General features: G+C 59.1%; 6 protein-coding genes across 6 annotated transcripts; all 6 read left to right on the top strand.

Moving 5' to 3' along the window:
- Positions 1-824: 824 nt before the first annotated feature.
- LMJF_35_2920 (conserved hypothetical protein) lies at positions 825-3,818 on the top strand (the record flags this gene model as incomplete). The annotated part of the gene is made up of 1 exon (XM_003722638.1): positions 825-3,818. The coding sequence occupies one exon, from the start codon at positions 825-827 to the stop codon at positions 3,816-3,818; it is 2,994 nt and encodes a 997-aa protein (XP_003722686.1).
- A 5,845-nt stretch (positions 3,819-9,663) lies between these two features.
- LMJF_35_2910 (conserved hypothetical protein) lies at positions 9,664-10,035 on the top strand (the record flags this gene model as incomplete). Its single annotated transcript, XM_003722637.1, has 1 exon — positions 9,664-10,035. One exon carries the CDS (start codon positions 9,664-9,666, stop codon positions 10,033-10,035), a length of 372 nt encoding a protein of 123 aa, XP_003722685.1.
- Positions 10,036-10,940: 905 nt separating this feature from the next.
- LMJF_35_2900 (conserved hypothetical protein) lies at positions 10,941-13,127 on the top strand (the record flags this gene model as incomplete). The annotated part of the gene is made up of 1 exon (XM_003722636.1): positions 10,941-13,127. One exon carries the CDS (start codon positions 10,941-10,943, stop codon positions 13,125-13,127), a length of 2,187 nt encoding a protein of 728 aa, XP_003722684.1.
- A 1,064-nt stretch (positions 13,128-14,191) lies between these two features.
- LMJF_35_2890 (conserved hypothetical protein) lies at positions 14,192-15,901 on the top strand (the record flags this gene model as incomplete). Its single annotated transcript, XM_003722635.1, has 1 exon — positions 14,192-15,901. One exon carries the CDS (start codon positions 14,192-14,194, stop codon positions 15,899-15,901), a length of 1,710 nt encoding a protein of 569 aa, XP_003722683.1.
- Positions 15,902-16,740: 839 nt separating this feature from the next.
- Positions 16,741-17,166, top strand: LMJF_35_2880 (conserved hypothetical protein; the record flags this gene model as incomplete). Its single annotated transcript, XM_003722634.1, has 1 exon — positions 16,741-17,166. One exon carries the CDS (start codon positions 16,741-16,743, stop codon positions 17,164-17,166), a length of 426 nt encoding a protein of 141 aa, XP_003722682.1.
- Positions 17,167-18,006: 840 nt separating this feature from the next.
- On the top strand, positions 18,007-20,229 carry LMJF_35_2870 (conserved hypothetical protein; the record flags this gene model as incomplete). Its single annotated transcript, XM_003722633.1, has 1 exon — positions 18,007-20,229. The coding sequence occupies one exon, from the start codon at positions 18,007-18,009 to the stop codon at positions 20,227-20,229; it is 2,223 nt and encodes a 740-aa protein (XP_003722681.1).
- Between the last annotated feature and the right edge of the window lie 84 nt (positions 20,230-20,313).

Genomic DNA, 20,313 nt, shown 5'->3' with positions numbered 1-20,313 from the left:
CAGCGCCGGCGACCGTGGCAGCTGAGCTTGCGGATAGCGTCGGTGAGGCGTGTATGTCGGTGTCTCGCCCCTTGTTGCGTGCTCTGACCTTGACTTTCCAGCGACGTCAGATAGCTGTCCACGTCGCCCCTCCTCTCTCCGTTAGACGGCACTGGCGGACGTGAGTTAAACAGAACGCCACGAGCACACCGTGCCGGTGGCAGGCGCAGCGTCTCGCCAGCTGCACCTCCACAACGACTGCTCACACTGCTTCCATGTCTTCTTCTAGTGCTCTCTTCACCATCACGGATGCCACTGCGAAGTCGGCGACGCTTCTGCACAACTCTTCCGTGTTTGCATACACACAAACACACAGCCGCGACCACGCATTGTCTGTTGTCAGCATGTCGCAGCAACGCAGCACGCGAGCGTTGCCGACGCTGCGGCAAGCGGCCGCCAGCACCTACTCTGTTGGAACAAGGCGGACCTCGAATCTCTACACGAAGAATGCCTTCTCGCTGGATGGGTGCCTCCGACCTCTTCCCACACGCGTTGCTGCACCGCTCGAGAGCGCCTCGAGTTCGGCCGCCGGCGAGGACGCTCTTGCGAACCGTGGAGAGACACTGTCGCCCGCGGAAGCGCTTTTGGCGACGGCTTGCGCCCCTTCCTGCGGGAAGTCAGCGTCGTCGTCGATCTCCGTCTCGCCCAGTGGGCAGTCATGGCGCAGTGAGCTGCTGCGATGTGAGACGGAACTGCGCGAGCTTGTGGCATGCGGGGTGCATGATCCACCCTCGCTCGACCGCACGCTAAAAACGGTGGACCTGTTCGATCAAGTCAGTTGCATTATGCAGGCGCAGCCGAACACCTCCTTCATTGGCGACTTGCTGCGGCTCTTTCGCATCGAGCTCTGTCGCTCCATATTTGTGGCCCAGAACGACGACGGCGCCATAGGTTATAGCGACGACACGGCTCTCTCTGCCACCGGGGTGCGCCCCGATGGAGAAGAGAGCATGGACAGCGACCGGCCGAACAAGTTGAAGGACGGTTCTGCCTTGTGTGCGGGCGGAAACCTGACACGGGCCTACTTTGAAGAGGCGGAATCCCTGCGGCGCGCAAAGGCGTTTTTGACGACTGCCGTGGCGAAGAGCACCTCCGGCGAGTCCCTTCTGCTCCTGCAGCGCAGCATAGAGGACAAAGATGAGCAAATCGTCTGGTATGAGGCGGAGCTTGAGCGAGTTCGGCGACAGTTCGATCAGGTGAGCGACGAGTGCCGACAGCTTCGCCAGAAGCTGGAGGTGGACGCGCAGGAGGCCGCCTCCATACAGCGGCAGCTACAGCGCGAGCTTCAGATCCTCCACGTCGAAAACAAGGATGTGCAGCTACAGCTCTTCCGACTGCGCAAACAGATGGCGGGTGGCAATTCAAACCAACTCAAGGAGGGGTATCGGCAGCTGAAGCTGAGCAAAATCGCGCAGACGCAGAGCTTGTTTGACGAGGGTGATGAGCGGGTGGTGCTGCTGGTGCTGCTTGGGCAGGTAGAGAGTCGCGTGAACGAGATCTTGGACGCTTACGACAACGAATACGTACTCACACCAGAAGCGTTGCGGCGGGACCTGCGGAATAGGATGGCCGAGAATGTTGTGGTCCTCCTGGAGGACATGCACTTTTGCGACACAGCATACCGGCGCCTGGTCGCAGCGCGCTGCAGTGGCGGCAACAATAAGAGCTCGGTGGCGGCTGGCGACAACGTTGATGAACCAGACGTGCACCGAATCCCTCTGGAGCTCGTCCACACTGGTAACGACGAGGAGGCCCCGGATGAGACGGATGGGTTCGTGGCCATTTTGTTTGACCAACGTGTGTATGAGCACTTTCAGGCACGGCACGCGTTGCAGGCGCGTCTGCAGCAGTACCAGGCGATGAGCAATGCTAGTTCAGGGCAGGCGAAGGACACGCAGCCAGCGCCCAGTAGCGAGACGGACCCCGTGTACCCGGATCCATCGACGTTGCGTCAAGAAACGCAGACCACGGTAACACCGGAGACGACGCACGACAAACGCGGCTCCTGCTTGCGTGGACGGGCGCATTCGAGGGCCGAGCAAAGCGGCGCGTTGCCGCGGCCGGCCACGGAACACCAAGACACCGTGGGTGGCGGCGACACGGCTGGAGCGCTAGAGCCGCATCCGCTTTGGCCCGCAACGGACCTTCTACCGCTTTCTGCGACTTCTGACGGCTCCCCGTTGTCGTCATCACCGGCGCCCACGCTGCCGACGCATAGCAGCAGGGCTACCCTGACAGCGCTGCCAGGCATGCCTGCTGCCCACCGGGGGCCGTTACTGGAGAGGGCTAGCCGAGCTCAGCGTGCACAATGGGTCGCCAACATTCTCGGACCCTCCGCCACCTCCGTCGCCTTCACCATCCCGCGGCCCAACTCGGAGCAGGCAGATGTGGTGGTGGTGCAGCGGAGGTTACCCGAGGTGGTGCCGGCCGAGGCGGCCATGCAGCGCGTTTTGCGGCACCCCATGGAGGAGCTCAGCAGCGAGCGATTCCTTTCCACTGTTGAGGTGTTCACCGGCGAGGACCCGGTGCAGCAGAAGCTGCTGTGCCGTATGAACTACGTCGACCCCTCGCTGGCCATTCAAGTACCCGACACAACCAACTTTGTGAAGGTCAAGTATGCCCACGCTGAGAACGCGCGCGCGGTGGCCGCGGCTGGGCCGGCTGCGAGGGGCTCAACGGCGTCCCAATCGGCTTCCGAGTCGAGTAATGGCGGAGCTGGAGGCGGCTCTGGCGTTTACGGTGGAAACCCTAGCCTTCGCCTTTTCAAGGAGCTCGGCAGCAAGAGTCTTGTCGAGAACAACCCAGGGCTGCAGTACCGCGCCGGCGCAGTAAGCTCGACGACGGCCTCGACCGTCGCTTTCCAGCGGCTGAACCCGCTCTCGCCCGACCGTGCGCCGGAGTGGCTGCTGTACAAGCAGCTGTTCGGGGCCTACCGCTCCCTCACGCCGCGTATGATTGAGGTGACCACCATCGATCACCTCATGGCCTGCGCCTCGGAGCGCTTTTTCATTCGCATGGAGTATCGCTACGACGAGTGCCTCGCGCGTGCAGCGCAGCAGTGTGCGAACCTGCAGCTGCGCCGAGATATGGCGGAGCGACTCTTCAAGGACATGTACGTGCTCAGCGACTTTCAGGAGGCGTTAGTCGACGAGCTTGAGGCGCGGTACGGTTATCCGGAGCTGGTGGCGAAAACGCTGTACGAAATTCTGTGCTACCTGGATGCTGTGGTCGAGAAGGACAGCGTCCTGGCTGCCTACCTCGACGTGATTCGCGGCTTTGTGTCCCCGACGCAGGTGCACTTCGTGTCGTATATGTTGTACCATCTGAGTTACTGCTGGCCCTCCGCCGACCCTACCGTTGCAGTCGCCGCCGACGAGGTGCGCACCGTCTTCGACTACCTTTACCGCAACGCCTCCCCGATGCTTCTGATTGACCCGGAGAACATCTTTAAGGACTACAATATGGCCTCTCGCTCTGCACCGCTGACTTTCGTCAGCATGCGGCAGTTTCTCGCCTCAGCGATGGTGCACATGGAAGAGCCGCTTCTGCTACTCCTGCACGGCAGCTTCCATGCGTACACGCAGCGAAAGGCAACGGATGAGATTACTTGGGACACGTACGAGGCCGTTATCGCGAAGTGCGGCCGCATGAAGGAGGAACGGCGGAGTCTTGTGCGCTTTCTCGCCAGCGGGCTCGGCGTCAACCGGCGTACGTTTGCCTCTCTACAGCAGCTCACCTTTCTGGCAGCCAGCGCGTGGAGTTCCAATTTCTGGGTCTGAAGCCCACGCTCGATGCCCCTCCTCAGAATCATGGCTGTGCAGATTTCTCGGCGGTTATGCCTCCGTCACGCATCACGGAGTCTTTTTCGTTATTTTCGCCATTTTTACCGTGATCGCCTGTCCGCGCCTCGCATCCCTGCAGCGGCGGGTGGCTGGCAGTGGCTTCATGGGGTGCATGTGACGTGCTCCCAACTGCTGCGCTAGCATTGCAGCACCCCTCCCACTTGCCAGAGTCTGCACTTCCGCCTGTGTCGGCGATGAGAACGCTTGATCCGGCGCGGTGGGCTCGTACGCCATGTGAGATTCACTGACTTCTCGACGCATGCGACGCTGCGGCACATCTCACACACGCTGCACCGGGGCTCCGCCGTCTGGTGTCCATCGCTGCCCCCGGCACCCCCCCCTCTGTGCATCCTCAGCGCGACAGTCTAGGAGCCGTACGCGGGGCCAGCGCACATGCACATCCGCCGGCCCCCCCGCCTGGACATCGCCTCGCGGCTCCGAAGGGCGCGCGGGCGGAGAAGCGGGTGGGGCGCCGTCTTGAAGCAGGCCGCGGGATGCCGCAACTGCGCGCAGGCGCTGTGGAGCGCAGCTGGCACGGCGTACCACACCCAGGCAAAGCATCCGGCGGTCAGCGGCGCGCGAGGGAGGGGCGCGAAGCGGCGCATGCCGATCACCCCCCGGCGAGCATGCCTGCGAAGCATGCGGCAGCCCCTCTACATCCCGACGGGGTGGGCTGATGAGGCGCAGACGCCGGAAGCATGACGAGAGCACCACCGAGCCCTGCAGACACCCATGCGACGAGTCACCGCGCCACATCACGGAATAGCGCGACTTGCAGCGGCTCTGGGCGGAGGAGGACGACACGCAGGCCGGGTCTCAGAGGGCCCCCTGCCCTGAGGCTGTCCCACCTCCTCGTCGAGCTCGTGCGGCGTGCACGGTGACGCCGCCCTCTGTCCCGCGCGGCGACAGAGACGCCGTCGCCACTGCCCCTGTGGAGCGCAGGACGCTGTACGCGACCCGCTTGGATCGAGGCATGCGGACCCCAGTGTGGGGTCCGTCTGGCGCCCGAGGCGCGTGGCTCGATTTTGCGGCAGGGCGGTGTGTCCTTGACGACCAGAGTGTAGCCGTGGTGCCGCAGGGGCGGGTGAGCTGTGGTTGTGCTCGCGACGGTGAACAGATGTGGTGATGGCATGAGGAGTTTGTCAACACCCGGAGTCATCTCAGTGCGTTACGTGGCGTGTTGCATGTGCGCTTTGGTTTCTTCTCTCCTTTTGGAATATCAGATGTACATTAAATGGGTGCGGCGGTGCTTTCCGCTCCATCTCTCCTTTGTCGTTGCCCCTAGGGTTTCTGTTTTTTTTTTCTCCGAGAGCTCCTCGACAACCATGGATAGCTGAGCGTGGCTTCTCCGGGTCCAGCGCTCCACTTGGTGGGGGACAAGGGGGGCACCCTGCCCCTAACTTCTATCGGGGCTCAATGCCGAAGCACTTGCGGAGGTGACAGGGTCAAGAACCCACAGCTGATGGGGCGGGTGGGTGAGAGCCATTGTTCAGGACCGATGCTCGCAACAACGTTCTGGATGGCGTCGCACGGGAGCGACCTGCGGGAGAAATCACGTTGTTCTTTTTCAGATGATCGGCGAAGTGTCGGTGTGTCTCGACGGCATCTCTCACCCAGCCCTCGCACTGCCTGCTTGTGTGCCGAGTCTGCACCAGCCCGAGAGGTGCCCCAGGTGGCGACCGGCATAGTGGGAGCTGCGGAGAGAAGACCTTCGAGGAAGGCAGGCGGATTTCGAGGCAGAGGCCTTGGTCATATAACAGAGCCAGCAGTGCCGCGGCGCGTGCCTACGGCTGCTTCTCGCCACGTGAGAGGCCCGTGACGGGGCGGATGGCGTGTACATGGGCTCATGCAGTCTGTCAGAATGGACACGTCGAAGGACGCAAAGAGAGCACGGCAGTCTGTTGACCTGTTTCGCATGTGGCGTCGTAGGGCGCTAAATCGTATCCGTTCCGACGCTTGGGAAGGAAGAGCATTCTGTTTTTTGTTTGCCTGCTTTTATTATTGGTTCATTTCGTCCGTCGCCTCTCATACAAGGCTCATGCTCACGTGTACGGACATTACTCTCCCGTGAGCACTGCGCGCCCCTACCTACGCATCTACCCAACGCTCCCTTCGCTCCCGCCGAACAAACAAACAAGAATATGTCTTATCTGTGCAAAGCCACTTCTGTTCTCTTCTTCTTTCTACACAATATGGCCGTGTCGACGGGCGGATGTGACAGAAGCTGATAGCAAAGGCATGCACCAACCGACGTCGTCATAGCCCTTGGCGTTTTGGACGGGTCTGTACAGCCACGAAGTGTGTGTCACACAAGAGCGCCTTGATCCCTTTCCATTCGCTCTCTCGTTTTCCGAGCGTGTGAAACTGTTTTTCCTTTTCTCACGTTGTCTTTCTTGCGCTTCGTTGAGTGCCTCTTCCGCAGGACACGAAATGACCATCCAAGCTAATGGGCTGCGCCACCGCAGCAGAGTTGGCCTCACTTCCCGGGAGCCCTCTCATATCAGCAGCATCTCTCTCTCTCTCTCGTGTCTCTGTTTCTCTTTTTTACTATGAGCAACAACCTCCTGCCGCAGCACAGTCTCCACCGCTGCTGCAAGACCTTCACCTTGTTAGAGAGACCACCTGCCTTCGTATGCACGTCGTCAGCTCCGCGGGCGGGGACGCTTGACCGTGTGATGAACCGCATCGCTTGCGCTGCCGATGCCTGCCCCTTTCGCACACAGACTGTCCATGACGATAAGCACTAGTTATGCGGGAGGCACGTGGTTATCCGCTCGTGTCCCCTGCTTAACACGCGCATGGGGAAAAGCTGGCAACGAGGCTTGGCGTGGGACTCGATGCAGCACACTCTGCGAAGACACACAGGCGAATGAAGGAGACACAGGAAAGCGACTTTGTCCGACTTTGCCACGCGCTGGGTAAGGTGGGGGGGAGGGAGGACCGGGAAACGGAGCTACCTTTCGTCCGGTATGTCCCCCTGGACGAGAAAGATGGTTTCGCATGCAGCGACCATATTCCCAGGCAAGGCAGTGCCTGTGCTGGTGGGGTGTGTGGCCCATCGTCTCGTCTTCGTGAACGAAGAAGCCTTGAAATTGGTGTGCTCCTGCTTCTTTTCGCGTTCGCCTCTAAGAATCGAAAGCGCGAGAAGTTACCCAATACCCACGGTCGACAGCGTACGTCACGTCTGTCAGAGGCATCGCCGCCGGCCGCGGCCGCGGAATCGGCAGGGGTAGACCCAAGAACAATACGGTGGCTTCACGCAAGCTACCTTGCTGCATATTCTCGTCACCGTTTAGCTGAACCCTCACAGGCTTCCGCGCGTTCCTTGATTGTAAGACACGCGGTTTCCTGGCGTGCTTCATCAGCTACCATCGCCGCAGTGATCAGCCTGCTGGATCCGCCGTACACACGCGTGACCTCGAGTTGAAGAGACCCCCAAAGGCCCTTTTCACAGTTCATCGGCCCACGCCCTGTGTGCTCTGTGTCAATGCACCGCACCAGTGTCATCGAGGACGACGCGAACGCCCTGCACGTCGGCTTCGCTACATTCTTCGGCTGCGGTCTTCTTGCGGTCCGGCTGCGCACATGAAGAAAATCGCATGACACTTGCGCCGCAGATAGTGGTGTCACGCGTCTGGTGCCAGGGGCTGTCCAATAGGGTGGTGCTTTTTGTGAACGGAGCGCGGGCTTTCTGCCACGCTGGCCGCTACGCTGAGGGATTCCGTTAAAAGGGTGGCTGTGATTCCTGGGCTTCGCCGAATGAAGAGGCGATCGAAGCTGACATTGCTCGGGCAGCGAGTCTAGTACCCGCGCGTGTGTGTGTGTGTGGGGGGGGGGCACCTCCACACATAGGAGCCGATGCTGATACACAACTGCTGCATTCTCGTAATGAACGTTCAAAAATTCCGAGCATGAGGGGATCGCTCAGGCTAACACGGAGGCCCCCTCTCCCCTCCGCAAGATTCGCAAAGCGTGCGTTGGCTTTCGCGGCGCCCTCCAAGGTGATGTGGAGCGGAAGCTGCTCGTTACGTGTTAGGCGACGTCCCCAGATAGGGGATTCAACCCTACAAGACGATGTCCTTGACCGGCCGCAGACGAACTTCAACGACGTTCGCTGGTAGGCGCGCACCGATGGGTGCGTGGTGAGGCAGCTAGTGCGCGCACGTGTGGAATACGGCAAGCATTGCAGAACACAAAAATCACGCTTCTGAGCTAGTGTCACCGCTGCCGCACATTTCACGCCACGCCTGTTGCACGGCAGCCGATTAAGGCCAACCTTGCTGTTTTGTACTCTATCAACGCCACAGGGGTACACAAGTGAAGGTGTGCGGCGATCGTTGGCGCATGGCACCCCTTCATGATGCCTTTATTGTTTTTTCACCGGACTCCGCGGTGTCTTGTTCCTATCCTTTCGTTCTCCTCTTAACATTTGCGTGCTGCAGTGCTGCCCGCCGCATCTGCCGCTGCGATTGTGCGTTCTTTCTTCGTCCGCTCCCTGGGCTTATCCCTACTGCTTTTGAGTCCCGTGGGTCGTTGAGTAGGCAGGGCGCACGCCTACGTGCCCGTATACCGACGAAGGTAGAATGAACGGTCTGTGTGTGCATGCCAAGCAGCTGCAAAGGGAAAGGAGAAAATTCACCGAGAGGACAACATTTTTTGATTTGCCCTGTTTTTCTTCTTCCTGCATGGTGCATGATGCAACTATGCTAATCGATATATATATATATATGCATGTGCACCCCACCCGCTCTTCTTATTGATTTTGCCTTGTTGTTGCCGCTGCCGGCGCCGGCGTTGCTGCGGGGTTGGAGGGGGGCGGGACGCAGTTAGGCAGGCACCCAGACAAATCAGCTCTGTGACGTTCTCCTCCCAGAGCAATTTCCACCGTGGCGCACTCGCCATCATTTTCTCCTTCCCCTCTTTTTTTTTCACGTGTGTGTGTGTGTCTGGCTTCCGGTGTGGACGGAGGTGCCCTGAGACCGGGGGATGGGGATGGCGGGGGCTGCGGCGACACGCGCCTTTTTTATTCATTTGGTCACATCCCCCGCTGTCGGGTGCTGTCATTGTTGTGCTACTTGTAGCGCTTTTGGCGCGTCCGCGATCTTTGTCGGTGCTTCTGTGCTGTTATCCTCTGGTTTTCCGCTGTTTGGGACTATGCGGAGCTGGTGTGCACGTGTGTGTCTGTGTGTCTTGCCTCGTGTGCCTGCTTGTGGCTCTCTTCCTTTCACAGAGTTCCTCCCTCCCCGTTCTATACTGCGGTAGACTCCGAATACGTCTGCGCCACAGGCAAACAACAGCACAAGAAGAAGCGTCGGCACAAGTTGGATGCAGTACTAGTGGCTGGCGGCGCGAGTGCACAGACACCACTACGGTGTCTCGTGTGACCACCAAACAGAAAACATAGACAATCTGGCATGTAGAGCTTCTTCAGTTGATCGGAGGTTCCCGAATCGTCAATGTAGTGCGTCCCGTGCCCTTCAGTCACTACAGAAAGCCATGGACGGTCTGCTTGCTGCTGCCCTCTCTCAGTCCACGACAAAGGAGCCCTTTACCTTGTCATCATTACATTATCTCTTCACCTCTGTATTTCTTCCTTGTGGCGGTACCGAGGCCTGCGACCTCGTTGCTTCGGAACATCGTTTCCTTCCGCTTCTTGGCCCTCATCGTTTTTCGTCACGAATACGCCTTGCCATCAAAGCATAGCCGCTTCGACATCGGCCATATATACATACGTTGGCCTCTGCGAGGAACCGCAAGACGAACTACTAGACAACGCTCCAGGATGCAGGGGGAAGTCGACGCCACTACCTTTTCGCTCCGACCGGACCACCACCACAAGTTCCGCCCGAATGAACTGAAGCCGATTGCGAAGTCGGTGCTCGAGAGTCGCCTGGAAGACCAGGAGTACAACGCCGATGAGATCCAGAGCATTAGCAAGGAGATAGCCGACACTGTGCGGGACAAGATTCGCTCGAAAGACCTGGAGCGCTACAAGATCATTGTGCACTGCATGATTGGCGAGCAGCGTGGCGAGGGTATGCGGACGGGGTGCAAGATGTTCTGGGACTCCGATACGGACAATTACTTTGAGGAGGTGTACGTGAGCAAACACCTGTTTGCGGCGGTGACGGTGTTTGGTGTTTATCAATACTGATGTGGCGCATACACATCTTGGTGCTTGGCCGTGTGCATGCGTGCGACGCGGTAAGAAAACTCTGAGCAGCTACCACCTACAAAGGCGGGGGAACGACACAACGAAAAGTTTTGGCGACGACGCTCTTGCTAGGCAGACGGACCACTCTCCTCAAACTCTCTGCCGTCATGTACATAGGGGCGCACTACCTAAAAGGGTGACGAGGCGCGTGAATCGCAAGAGCCGCCACGACCTGGTACTGAGACTAGGTGTTCGCCGCCATCAAAGGCACAGGTGCACTTCAGAAATAGCCAAGACCGAATGGACAAAGAAAAAAAAACGGCACACAAAGTCAAAAGGAACAGCGCGCCTCCTCGCCCCAACGCCCGCCCGCGGAATTGGGCAGCACGCGAGAGTCTAGCGTTCTCGTTCGCCCTCTCCGTCAGCTGTGTTACTTCTGCGTGTGCGTGGGCAATTCAGGCAAGGGGGCGCACGGCTGACGCGTTCGCTGAAACAGCGGCGCCCAACGAGGGGTTTCACGATCGATGGTGGCCTTTCTGACACTGCCAGTAGGCCGCATCTGCTGCCCATCATGCTCTAACTCGACGTGGCGTGGACGGTTCTCACCTCGTGTGCACCACGCACTCGCACACTCATCTCTGCCTCCCTCTTCTTCAATCTCCTCCCTGTTCTTGTCTCCAACGCGTGCGCGACACACTGCCTGTCACCTGAACCGGTGTCGTCTCAATGTTGCTGCCGTTGCTCCTTAATCGTCCCGCACATGGTCTGGTGGCAACGCGGCAGAGGCAACATAGTTTTGTGTTCTTTTGTTGTTGTTGTTCCGTTACGGTCATCTCCCTCCCCTCCCCCCCCCACCCCCCGTGACCTCCCTCTTCCCCTTTCCACCGTAGCGCATCCGCTGGTAAATGCGCTTTCCAGCGACTTCACGCATCGACAAGGCGACGCTTCACCGTCTGTGGACCTCGTTGCCCCATGAGCAGCTGGACAAGAACTTCTGGGTGGCGCTGGAGGCCTTCTGTGAGCCGTTCCTGGACTCGTGCTCTCCCTTCAATCACCAAACCTTCTTCTCGGTTCCCCGGACGGGCCGCATCTTGCGGGAAGAGCTCACGCTGGTGGACCCAGCTATTGTGAAGGCGTGCAATGAGCAGCGTCCTTTCTATAACGCCTTCACTCTCTGGAACCCGCTCGCGCTGGCGGCGCTGTTCAAAGTGCCGATCGAGGTGGTGACGGCGCAGCTGCTCCTCGCTGTGCAGCAGTCGTGGATGTCCGTCTACTTTGTCATCACATGCCGGTCGTGCGGCTGCGACGTTGCGCGCTTCCGCTCCGTCAACGACATCTCCTTCGTTGGCACATTTCACTCGACGAACGCATTTCGCTGCCCGATGTGCACCGATCGCACGGAGGTGAAGGAGCTGAAGAACGTCGCCGTGTTCTTCCAGATGGAACGGCTGCCTGCGCTCTTTCAGCGTCAGCACCACCGCCTTTACTACACCGAAGAGGCGGGTCGGCGACGTCTGGAGTCTTTCTTCTGCCCAGCGCAGGCCTCTTTCGCGTTCACGGCACATCTGCCAGATGGACGCTACCTCCTGTCAGCACCGTTTTGTGGCGCCTTTGTTGAGTTCTCGGTGGCCCTCTCAGCGCAGGTGATTGGCGAAAAGGTCCCCTATCTGTCGCATATTGTAGACTTGAAGGCCTACATTCGTTCTCAGAACAGCTCTGCGGACCCCTTCGGGCAGCCCATCAAGCGCTGCAGCACCACCACTATCCCCGCGCTGCCGCGTCGCGGGATGAGGGCTAGTCCGGTCAACGATGCGCTGCATTGCGTGTCTAGCGGATGCATCTCGCAGTTTTCCCTCTCGGATGCGATTCAGCCCGAGGAGGCCGCCAGTTCTGTCACTGGCTTCGGGGCCGAGAACACCGAGCAGATCACACCCATCTCAGTGGTCAGCTTAAAGCACGGCAAGGTGCAGTTCCGGGTTTACAATGACACTCCCCATAGCGGGTTTCTCGACTTATTCGTTGCTTTCGACACGCGCATCGAGTTTTCCGCCAACCCGTACCCGCAACTTTTCCACGTTCCACACTTTATGCACTGCCTGCCGCGTGGCATGCGCTCCTCTTTCTTCACCGAGTGCATTCCGAGGCCGCCGTCGACGACACCGACGACCGGCGCATATGTGCGCCACCAGTTTGCCTTGCGCCGCGAGCAGGCCGACGACCCGAACATCATTTCGGTGCTGCGCGAGGTGCACCGGTACTCTCTCGAGGACCACTATGGCCTGCTCATCGGCGTCGGCGACGGTGGCGCCTCTTTTGAGAGTACGTTTCTCTCTACCACAGCTGCATTGGCGAGCAGCATCTGCTTCTTCCAGCGTGTGCTAACGCGCCTAGGCGAACCGGTCGCGCTCGCCATGCGGTGCAGCGTCACAGAGGGCCCGCTGAAGATCGCCGCCTACCAAGGCCAGTACAACGACACTGACAATACCCGATCAAGCTACCCAGGCGCGCAATTTGTCGGCTCCGTCGTCTATGCGAGCAACCACCCGCCCATCACCGGCCCGTACCTGTACTGCTCGGAGGTCGAGCCACCTAAAACCGCAGTCGTTGAGACCACCGACGATGGAACGGGCAAGAAGGTTGTGGCGAGGCGGCTGGGCTTGCTGGACAAGTACCGTAGCCCTGCATGGCTTCACGACGAAGACAGCTCGTACTACGACCTCCGTGGTCCCTACGGCAGCCATGCCACCAACAAGAAGGTAGCCGGCGAGTCTTCGCAGCAGGAGCAGCAGTTTCTAATTCGTTTCGAGGTGCGCTGTGTGCCGTCGATGATCGACGACGAGACGGAGATGTCGCCACGCCGCGCTTCGGCCTGCCCTCGTTTGACGCTACAGGAGGACGGCAGCGACTCGACAGACGTCATATTGCCGTATTTTTTGGAGTTCTTGCGCGAGCACTTCGAGGGGGCATCCGTGAAGGAGGAGGCGCACGCCCTCGTGGTGCAGATACCGCTACCCATGATCTATGCTGCCTTGCAGATATCCAAGATTCTGGACAAGAATGCTTACACCAAGGAGCTACGGGGTCCCTTCTAGAAAAAAAAGCGTGCACAAGCAGGCCCGGGATCTGCGGCATATCTGCCCTTCGGTGCGTGATGTGGGTCGCAGCAGACTCCTCCGTTTAGTATTCGCTCTCTGAGTAACGGTGCGCTGTTTTTTGACGTGAACGAAACCTTGGTGAGGAGCTCTCAGGAAGCTGTTGATGAGCACGCAACGGACGATAAAAAGGCGCATACGAGCGAATTATGTCGAGGGCACAGGACCAACCGACACCTGCGCATCTCGCCCCCTCCTTCCCCCCTCCTTTCCCACTCGCGCGCCTGTGTGATGTTTGTGTAGTTTTTCGTTTTGTCGCCCCCTCCCCTCATGTACACTATGGCTAGGAACACCTGTCGCTTGTATTCTTGTTGTTCCGCCCTTTCTATTTTTTTTTGTGTGTAATTGGTTTGTGGGAGCGCCGTCTTCCACGATTCTTTCCCCTTTGAGAGACGGTCACTCGCATGACACCAGCACACCTTGAAGGTTTCACGGAGACGATGGTGTTTCACCGGTCCGTGGGTCTACATGCATCTCATGTGCTCTCCAGCGTTGCGGCTGATGTGAGTGAGATGCGTTGAAGGCTGAAAAAAGAAAACGAAAGGCAGCAGGCTTTTCGGTGCGGTGCGTATCCCGCTCTTTTCTTCTTTTCACGTGTGCACGCTGAACGCGTGAAGAACGGGCAGGAGCCCGTGAGTTTTACGAAGGCCTTGCTGTGCCGGGAAGGAACTTGCTAGCCTCCCCACTCTCCCATGAACAACCTCACGCCCTTCCCTGTCGCACCTTCTATTTTTTCTATATATTTTGTTTTGTCACCATCATCCTCTCTGGCGCACAAACTTCTTCTTTTTTTTCTTCCGTCGGACGTTTGCTTTCCTGCATCACGTCCCATAGCGGATCAAGTCGTTGAAGCTTGGAGAAGACAAAACGAACAACTTTGGTCTGTCGTCATGAAGCGATACGCACATTCTGTACCGAGCATAATCTCCGCCGATGATCACATCAGGCGCGGTACCTTTGCCGGTGTATCGGCGCTACGCACAGATTGCCGCTTCCAGTCCTCCATGGGAGAGCAGCGCTCCGTCGCCCGGATGAGCAAGTCTGCCTACCGTCACCCGCTCGCACCCAAGGATCCATCGCAGCGCAACGTCACGATACCGATACGAGCGAGCCGGGCCGCCGCTTCTGCGTCTTCCTCATCGGCCTCCGCTGCCCTTTCAGCAGAGGATCTCAAGAAGCAGGCCCAGAAGGTGCTGCTACTCCAAATGCAGCAGAAGGTGCTCTGGGAGGGAACAGTCATCGACGACGTGAATCACGCGTTGGTGCAGCACTTTCTGAAGCTCAGCACTAACGATAAGTACCGGCAGGCACGGCAGATGCTCGTCATCGGTGGACGGGCTATGATCGAGGAGCTGTGCCGCGCCGGGCACCGGCCACGTCACCTGATGGTAGAGTGCGGCAAGCCCATCCCGGAGTTTCTCCACGACCGCCGGAAAACGGACGTCGTACTTGTCGACAGGTCTGTCTCGGTTGCCGTCACGCCGGGCTCAGACGGCTACGTTGGTGACTTTGCGATCCCAACGCCGCCGATGAAGGAGAAGCTCATAGCAAATCATCAGCGGCTGAACCGTGTCCTTGTCCTCGACAACATCGAAGACCCTGGTGTGCTCGGCACCCTCCTCCGCACTGCCTCGGGGTATCAGTACGACGCGATCATCGCGACGAATCACTGCGCTGACCTGTACGACCACCGCGTCGTTCGCGCTGCCCGCGGGGCGCACTTTCAAACCTCCGTCCCAATCTACACGTTGAAGGATGAGGACGGCGATGACGTGTATGGCTTGCTGAATCACATTGTCGAGCGCAACAACCTTCTGCCGCTCTGCTACATCGCACAGGCAGACGCTGCCGGCGTGGATGGCGAGACTGCGGGCACGCAGACAGGGTTTGTCTCCTCACCGGAGGCGCCTGTAGGACGCGTCTTTCGGTCTAGCGTGGTGGGGGCGGCGCCCGTGCCTCTTCCGGCACCGCGGCAGTCGGACTCCTCTTACGCGGCATCGTTGTCGCGCGAACTCGCCAGTGTCTCCCAGGCGAGGGAGGAGCTGCTTTCCGACTTCTGCCTCGACCGTTTCACAGGCGCATCCAGCGCTGAGGACGATGCGCGAAGCGGCTACATTCTCTTTGCCGGCCCGAACCACAAGCGGAACATGCTTCGTCGCCTGGAAAGGAGCCTGTCGCGGCGAAGCACGCGGCTTCTTCTCGACAGCCTCCCTTCCCCGAGCGAGGCGCCGTCGGATCTGCTCATTGCGATGTCAGTCGTGCTCTATACCCTCCGTCCGCGGGGCAACTGGGATTACCTGCCGGTGGACACAAAGCATGAGCACTCCACGCTGGACTTGCAGGCGAAACACGCCTCAGTGGACATTGGCGTCAACCGGCTGCGAGTCAGCGTTGATGACATCAACCTCGATGAGGCGGAGCAGCAAGATCGTGCTCACGAGGCAAATGAGTTCATGCGCTGGCGGCGGCTCGCGCGTCGCCGCGGCAGCGACTACGACCATTGGATGGCAGCGGAGCAGCGACGGGTGCAGGCAATGGTGAGACGTGAGCGGCAGCGTCGTGTGGCGCCATGGATGCCATTACGTGACGCCAAGACAAAGCCGATGCCGGACTGGGTACCAAACATTATCGACGAGTACCGCCAGTCGCTTGATCGAGACGCGCTGGCGCGCGAGCGCGACATCAGCACCAGCTATCAACGGCCACCGAGGTGAGCGCTGTGTGAAAGCCTTGTTTCGGTGGCGCTGCCGTCTACTAACAGGCTCCTTCCCGAGAGTTCCCCCCTTTTTTTTCTGCTCTGTCGGCCGGCGCTAGGGAGCAGACGACCCATCGCACCTGTGCCCGCATGCACAGAGAGAGGTGCATGGGCGCGCACGCGAGACTGCTCCCTGTCCGACGTCCCCGCGCGACTCTGCCTTGCCTTCGGGTGTGTAACCTAAACACTGCGGCTGCTGAGGAAGCAAGCAGCAGCAAAACTAACATCTATGCAATGAAATCATGCGGGCTTCGAGCCTTGCATCCCCCAGCTACTTTCCCGCATTCTGCCTTGAGCGGAGGAAGGATTTGTGCTGCGCACGTGCCTTCATGGGACCCCTCCCGCTCTTTTCGTGCTGCGAAACACTGAGAGCACAGACGGATTCACGTGGAGCCGTATGCGTGGTCCCTCGCTGTCTTTTCCCTGTCGCACTCTCCTCTTTTTGTACGCCGACATGGCCTCACTCGCCGATATCTTTCTTCCGCGCTGTACAGCGTGTGCACCGGTCCGCTTCCCTTCGTGCTGTCTTGCACGGTGCGCTGCCTGCTTTGCCTCCTGATTACGTAACAGAGGGCTGAATTCACATGGCAGGCGCTGCGTACATCCTACGTGCTGCTATCGAGAAGGCAAAGATCTTGCACAAGTGAAGGTCGCCTTAACTGCCATTTCCGACGCTGTGCCTTAAAAACATTTTTGTTGAGGGGTCTTTTTCCTGCGACTTCACCGGGCGCTGCTGACGCGGTTTCTTCTGTATTTGTGGCATTTTTTATACTGTCCGCACCCCGGTGGGGTGCAGCCATGACGCTGTACTCGATCTACGTGTTCAACCGATACGGGGACACCATCTACACAAAGCAGTGGAAGCGTACCAGCGCCGTGCAGCACGGCGAGGACGGTCTCGTCGCTGGCTTTGTCTACACCCTCCAGCACATCAGCTCGCAGTTGTCCTCCACCCAGGCCGGCGGCTTGCGGGCCGTGCACACGCCGCTATACAAAGTGCACTACTTAGAGACAATGACGGGCTACCGCGTTGCACTCTTTACGGACAAAGCAATGAGCACGGCGCTCGTGCAAGTCGCCTTGACGGAGCTCCTCAAAGACGTGTTCATCCGTACCGTGACGAAGAACCCATCGTACAGACACGAGAAGGGCATGCTCATCACCGGAACAGAGTTTGAGGAGGCGATGGAGGCGCTCTTTCGCCAAAAAAAGCTGCTGACGTGAGCACTTGCCGATACCCGACCTTCGAAGGCATTGGTGGTGGCGTATATATATATATATATATATGTGTGTGTGTGTGTGTGTGTGTGTGCATTGCGTGCCTCTGCCAATGCAGCGATGCCCTTGTGGGGATCATGTTGTCGTTCGTGGGGGACATCTCCCCAATCTTGCACTCCTTGCCTTACTCTCGTCCAGGGACGACGGCGTGGAGGAGAGGAGGACGGAAACCACGACGCATCAAGACATCAAGAAAACGCGAAAAAAGAAAGCTGTGTTTGTCTGTCTTCACTGATAGGACGGAAGGCAAACCGTGGACCGGAACGTGCCACACACATGGCGATTCTCGTTGCCGCGATGGCAGTCTGGCCCATCAATCCTGCACGGATGTGCTGTCGTCTCCGCTTTTCTTTTGGTGCGTTTTGGGTTCTGCCGTGGAGAGCTTCACCGGGGACGGTCGATGGGGTGTCGCCCAATCCTCTGCGTGTTTTCGTTTCCCGCCCATTTTCCCTCTTTTGCATGGGGGACACTTCTTTCTTTTTCGCATGCGAGTTATGCGTTACTGCTCACGCCGCCATCTACTCGCTCACGCATCTGCACGCCATCTTCCTCCCTCATCCGCCTGTGCGTCTTCTTCACATGGGCCCAACGCTGCAGCGCCTGGTTGCGTATGTGTGACGATGTAACAGAGCTTGCACGTGCCGGACCTGTTTTTTTTTTTCGTTGTTTCGTCGGTGTTTGTGACCTGCCGGTGCTGCCCCCACACCTACCCCATCTCCCCACACGGGCGCTGATCTTTTCGACTTTCTTCTCTGTTTTGTTGTGCTCTCCGCCTCCTGCACAGTCATGAGCGCCGTACTGGTCGACACCCGTGGTCACGAGTACCGGCTGGAGATGGCCGTGGATCCCGAGCGCGGCTCCTACGGTGCACTTTTTGCACAGGCCACAACGTATCGTGCCCAACGCCTCTTCCGTCCATGTATGGAGGACATACCGGGGCTTGTGGAGGACAATGCTAGTGAGGCGGGCGCCAAGTCGTTGGCGAGCGCAGCACTTGTCACGTACATTCCGCTCACCACCTCTCTTCAGGAGTCGGACACTACATCCGAAGCTGCTTTACTGCACCTTCTCGTGCAGAATATCCGCCTTCGCCGACAAGCTGATCACCCGTACCTGCGCACTCTGATAGATGCCTTCTACACCAACCAGGTGCCGAGCTCTCCAAGCTCCACTAGCGGCGGCGTCGGCAGCGTCGTCGTCATGAAAGGACCAGGCGCCTCCCCGGCGAGCCTGTCACCTCCACGCGAAAATCTCGTGAAGCAGACAGGCACTGCACAAGACAGTGGAGGCACCAACTGGCCTGCTGGCGCAGCCGCACCCGCGCTGGCCTTGTCGCCAGCAATAACGGCGCTGGTGGTCGTGGAGGAGTACATTGAGGGCTGCTCGCTCGCCGACTACGCCGACGCCGTGGCAAAGATGCATCTCAAGCAAGGCAACCTCAAGATTCAGAACGACGCGGCGGCCATTGCGTGCCAACTCGCGCAGGCTCTGCTGCACCTGCACGCTGTCGGGCATGTGCTGTGCCGTGATCTCCCCCTTGACTGCGTGCATATGGACATCAACAAGGGCTGCGTGCAGGTGCGGCTTCCTCTCTCAGCTACAGCGATGCTCGATATGGTGGAGGGGTCGGCCAGCGCTGCTCCGGGAGCGGTCATGGCGTCGCCGCGCACGACGTCTATCGGCGAATCAACAAGCAATGCCTTTCGTGAAGGAAAGTGTTTCGTTGGTGCACCAGAGTTGAGCAAAATGTCAGACTGGAATAAAATCGCGTCACCGCCATGTGGTGCGCTTCCTCTCTACGCTGATGTATGGGCGCTGGGGCTGCTGATGTTGCAGCTGTGTTCCTTGAATCACAAGAACCTCTCCGGGGCTACAGATGCTACTGAACGCCTTCTCGTGATTCGGAGTCATCTGCTCCAACCCGCAGCTCTGCTCCCGGCTGACACGGAAGAAGACATGGCCGAGCTCATTCTCAGCTGCCTGGAGTGCTCTCCCACGAAGCGGCCGACCCTTTCGATGCTGCTTAAGTCTAGTGCCTTTGCGAAGCACCGCTCCTTTACAATGCGCGAGCCAAACCGCGCCGTCATCAGCCTCGCTCAAGCCGTCAAAGCCATCAGGAGACATGAGCGCACATCTGCGTCGGTGCAACCGGCCGCGCTGCACTCGCGAACCATGAGCACGATCGACACAGACCTTCCTAACCAGGTCGTCGACGACTCCTTGATATCCCTATCGCTACAAGATCTGCACTGGACGACTCCGCCCAGCTTTCGCGACGTGTTTGTGCCGATTCTCGTGTCTCCTCCGGGAACAGCTGACCTGTGTGAGGTGCCAGGCGGCATTGCATCACGCGACCTGACCGCCGCAGCCACCACGCAAGGTCGACAGCGTCCACCTCCGTCGTTGGCAGCAGCGACGGAGCAGGCACTGCACGATGTCGCGCTTTTGCATGATCGGTACCGCGACATATGTGTGATGGCCACACAGTCGTCTACATCAGCCGCGCCCTCTGCACAACAGAGCGCGTGCGCAGCGTTGCGGGACCGCGTGCAGAACACTGGGCAGCTGCCACGCGACTTCACCACCACAACGACCATTATGGAGGAGCTCACTGAGCACTTGGCCAAGCTGGAGCAAAACGACCCTAAGCTGTGTTTGCGTTTTATGGAGCTCCTTTTGGAGGGCTTTGCGACCTGTCCGTCGGACATCGCCGCTGTCGCAGACAGCGTTGCCCTGGCAGACACACTGTTCCACGCCTCTGCCACGGATACAGCGGCCACCAGTGGCGCGCAACCGGTGCGTAAAGAGGCCCCCCTCGAGGAAGCGACGCAGCACTCGGTACCTGGGCAAAAGGAAGCGGTTTTCAACGTCGCCGAAACGCTGCGTGTGATGCCCTCCATGCCAGCGCACGTGATCTCGTCTGACCGGGCCGCCAACACGTCTTCTGTCCTCTACAACTCGTGGCTACGGAAGCAGCGGAAAAAGCACCTGAAGATGGACGAATACTGACCCGTGAGAAGAAGAGGGTGGCAAGCGTATGTCTTGTGCGCAGGTCTGCATGTGAGTTTGCTTGCCTCCTGCGACGCAATGGAT

The sequence above is a fragment of the Leishmania major genome, chromosome 35 (assembly GCF_000002725.2).
Source record: "Leishmania major strain Friedlin complete genome, chromosome 35".
NCBI classification, from domain to species: domain Eukaryota; phylum Euglenozoa; class Kinetoplastea; order Trypanosomatida; family Trypanosomatidae; genus Leishmania; species Leishmania major.
This window is presented reverse-complemented; position numbering and strand designations above follow the sequence as displayed.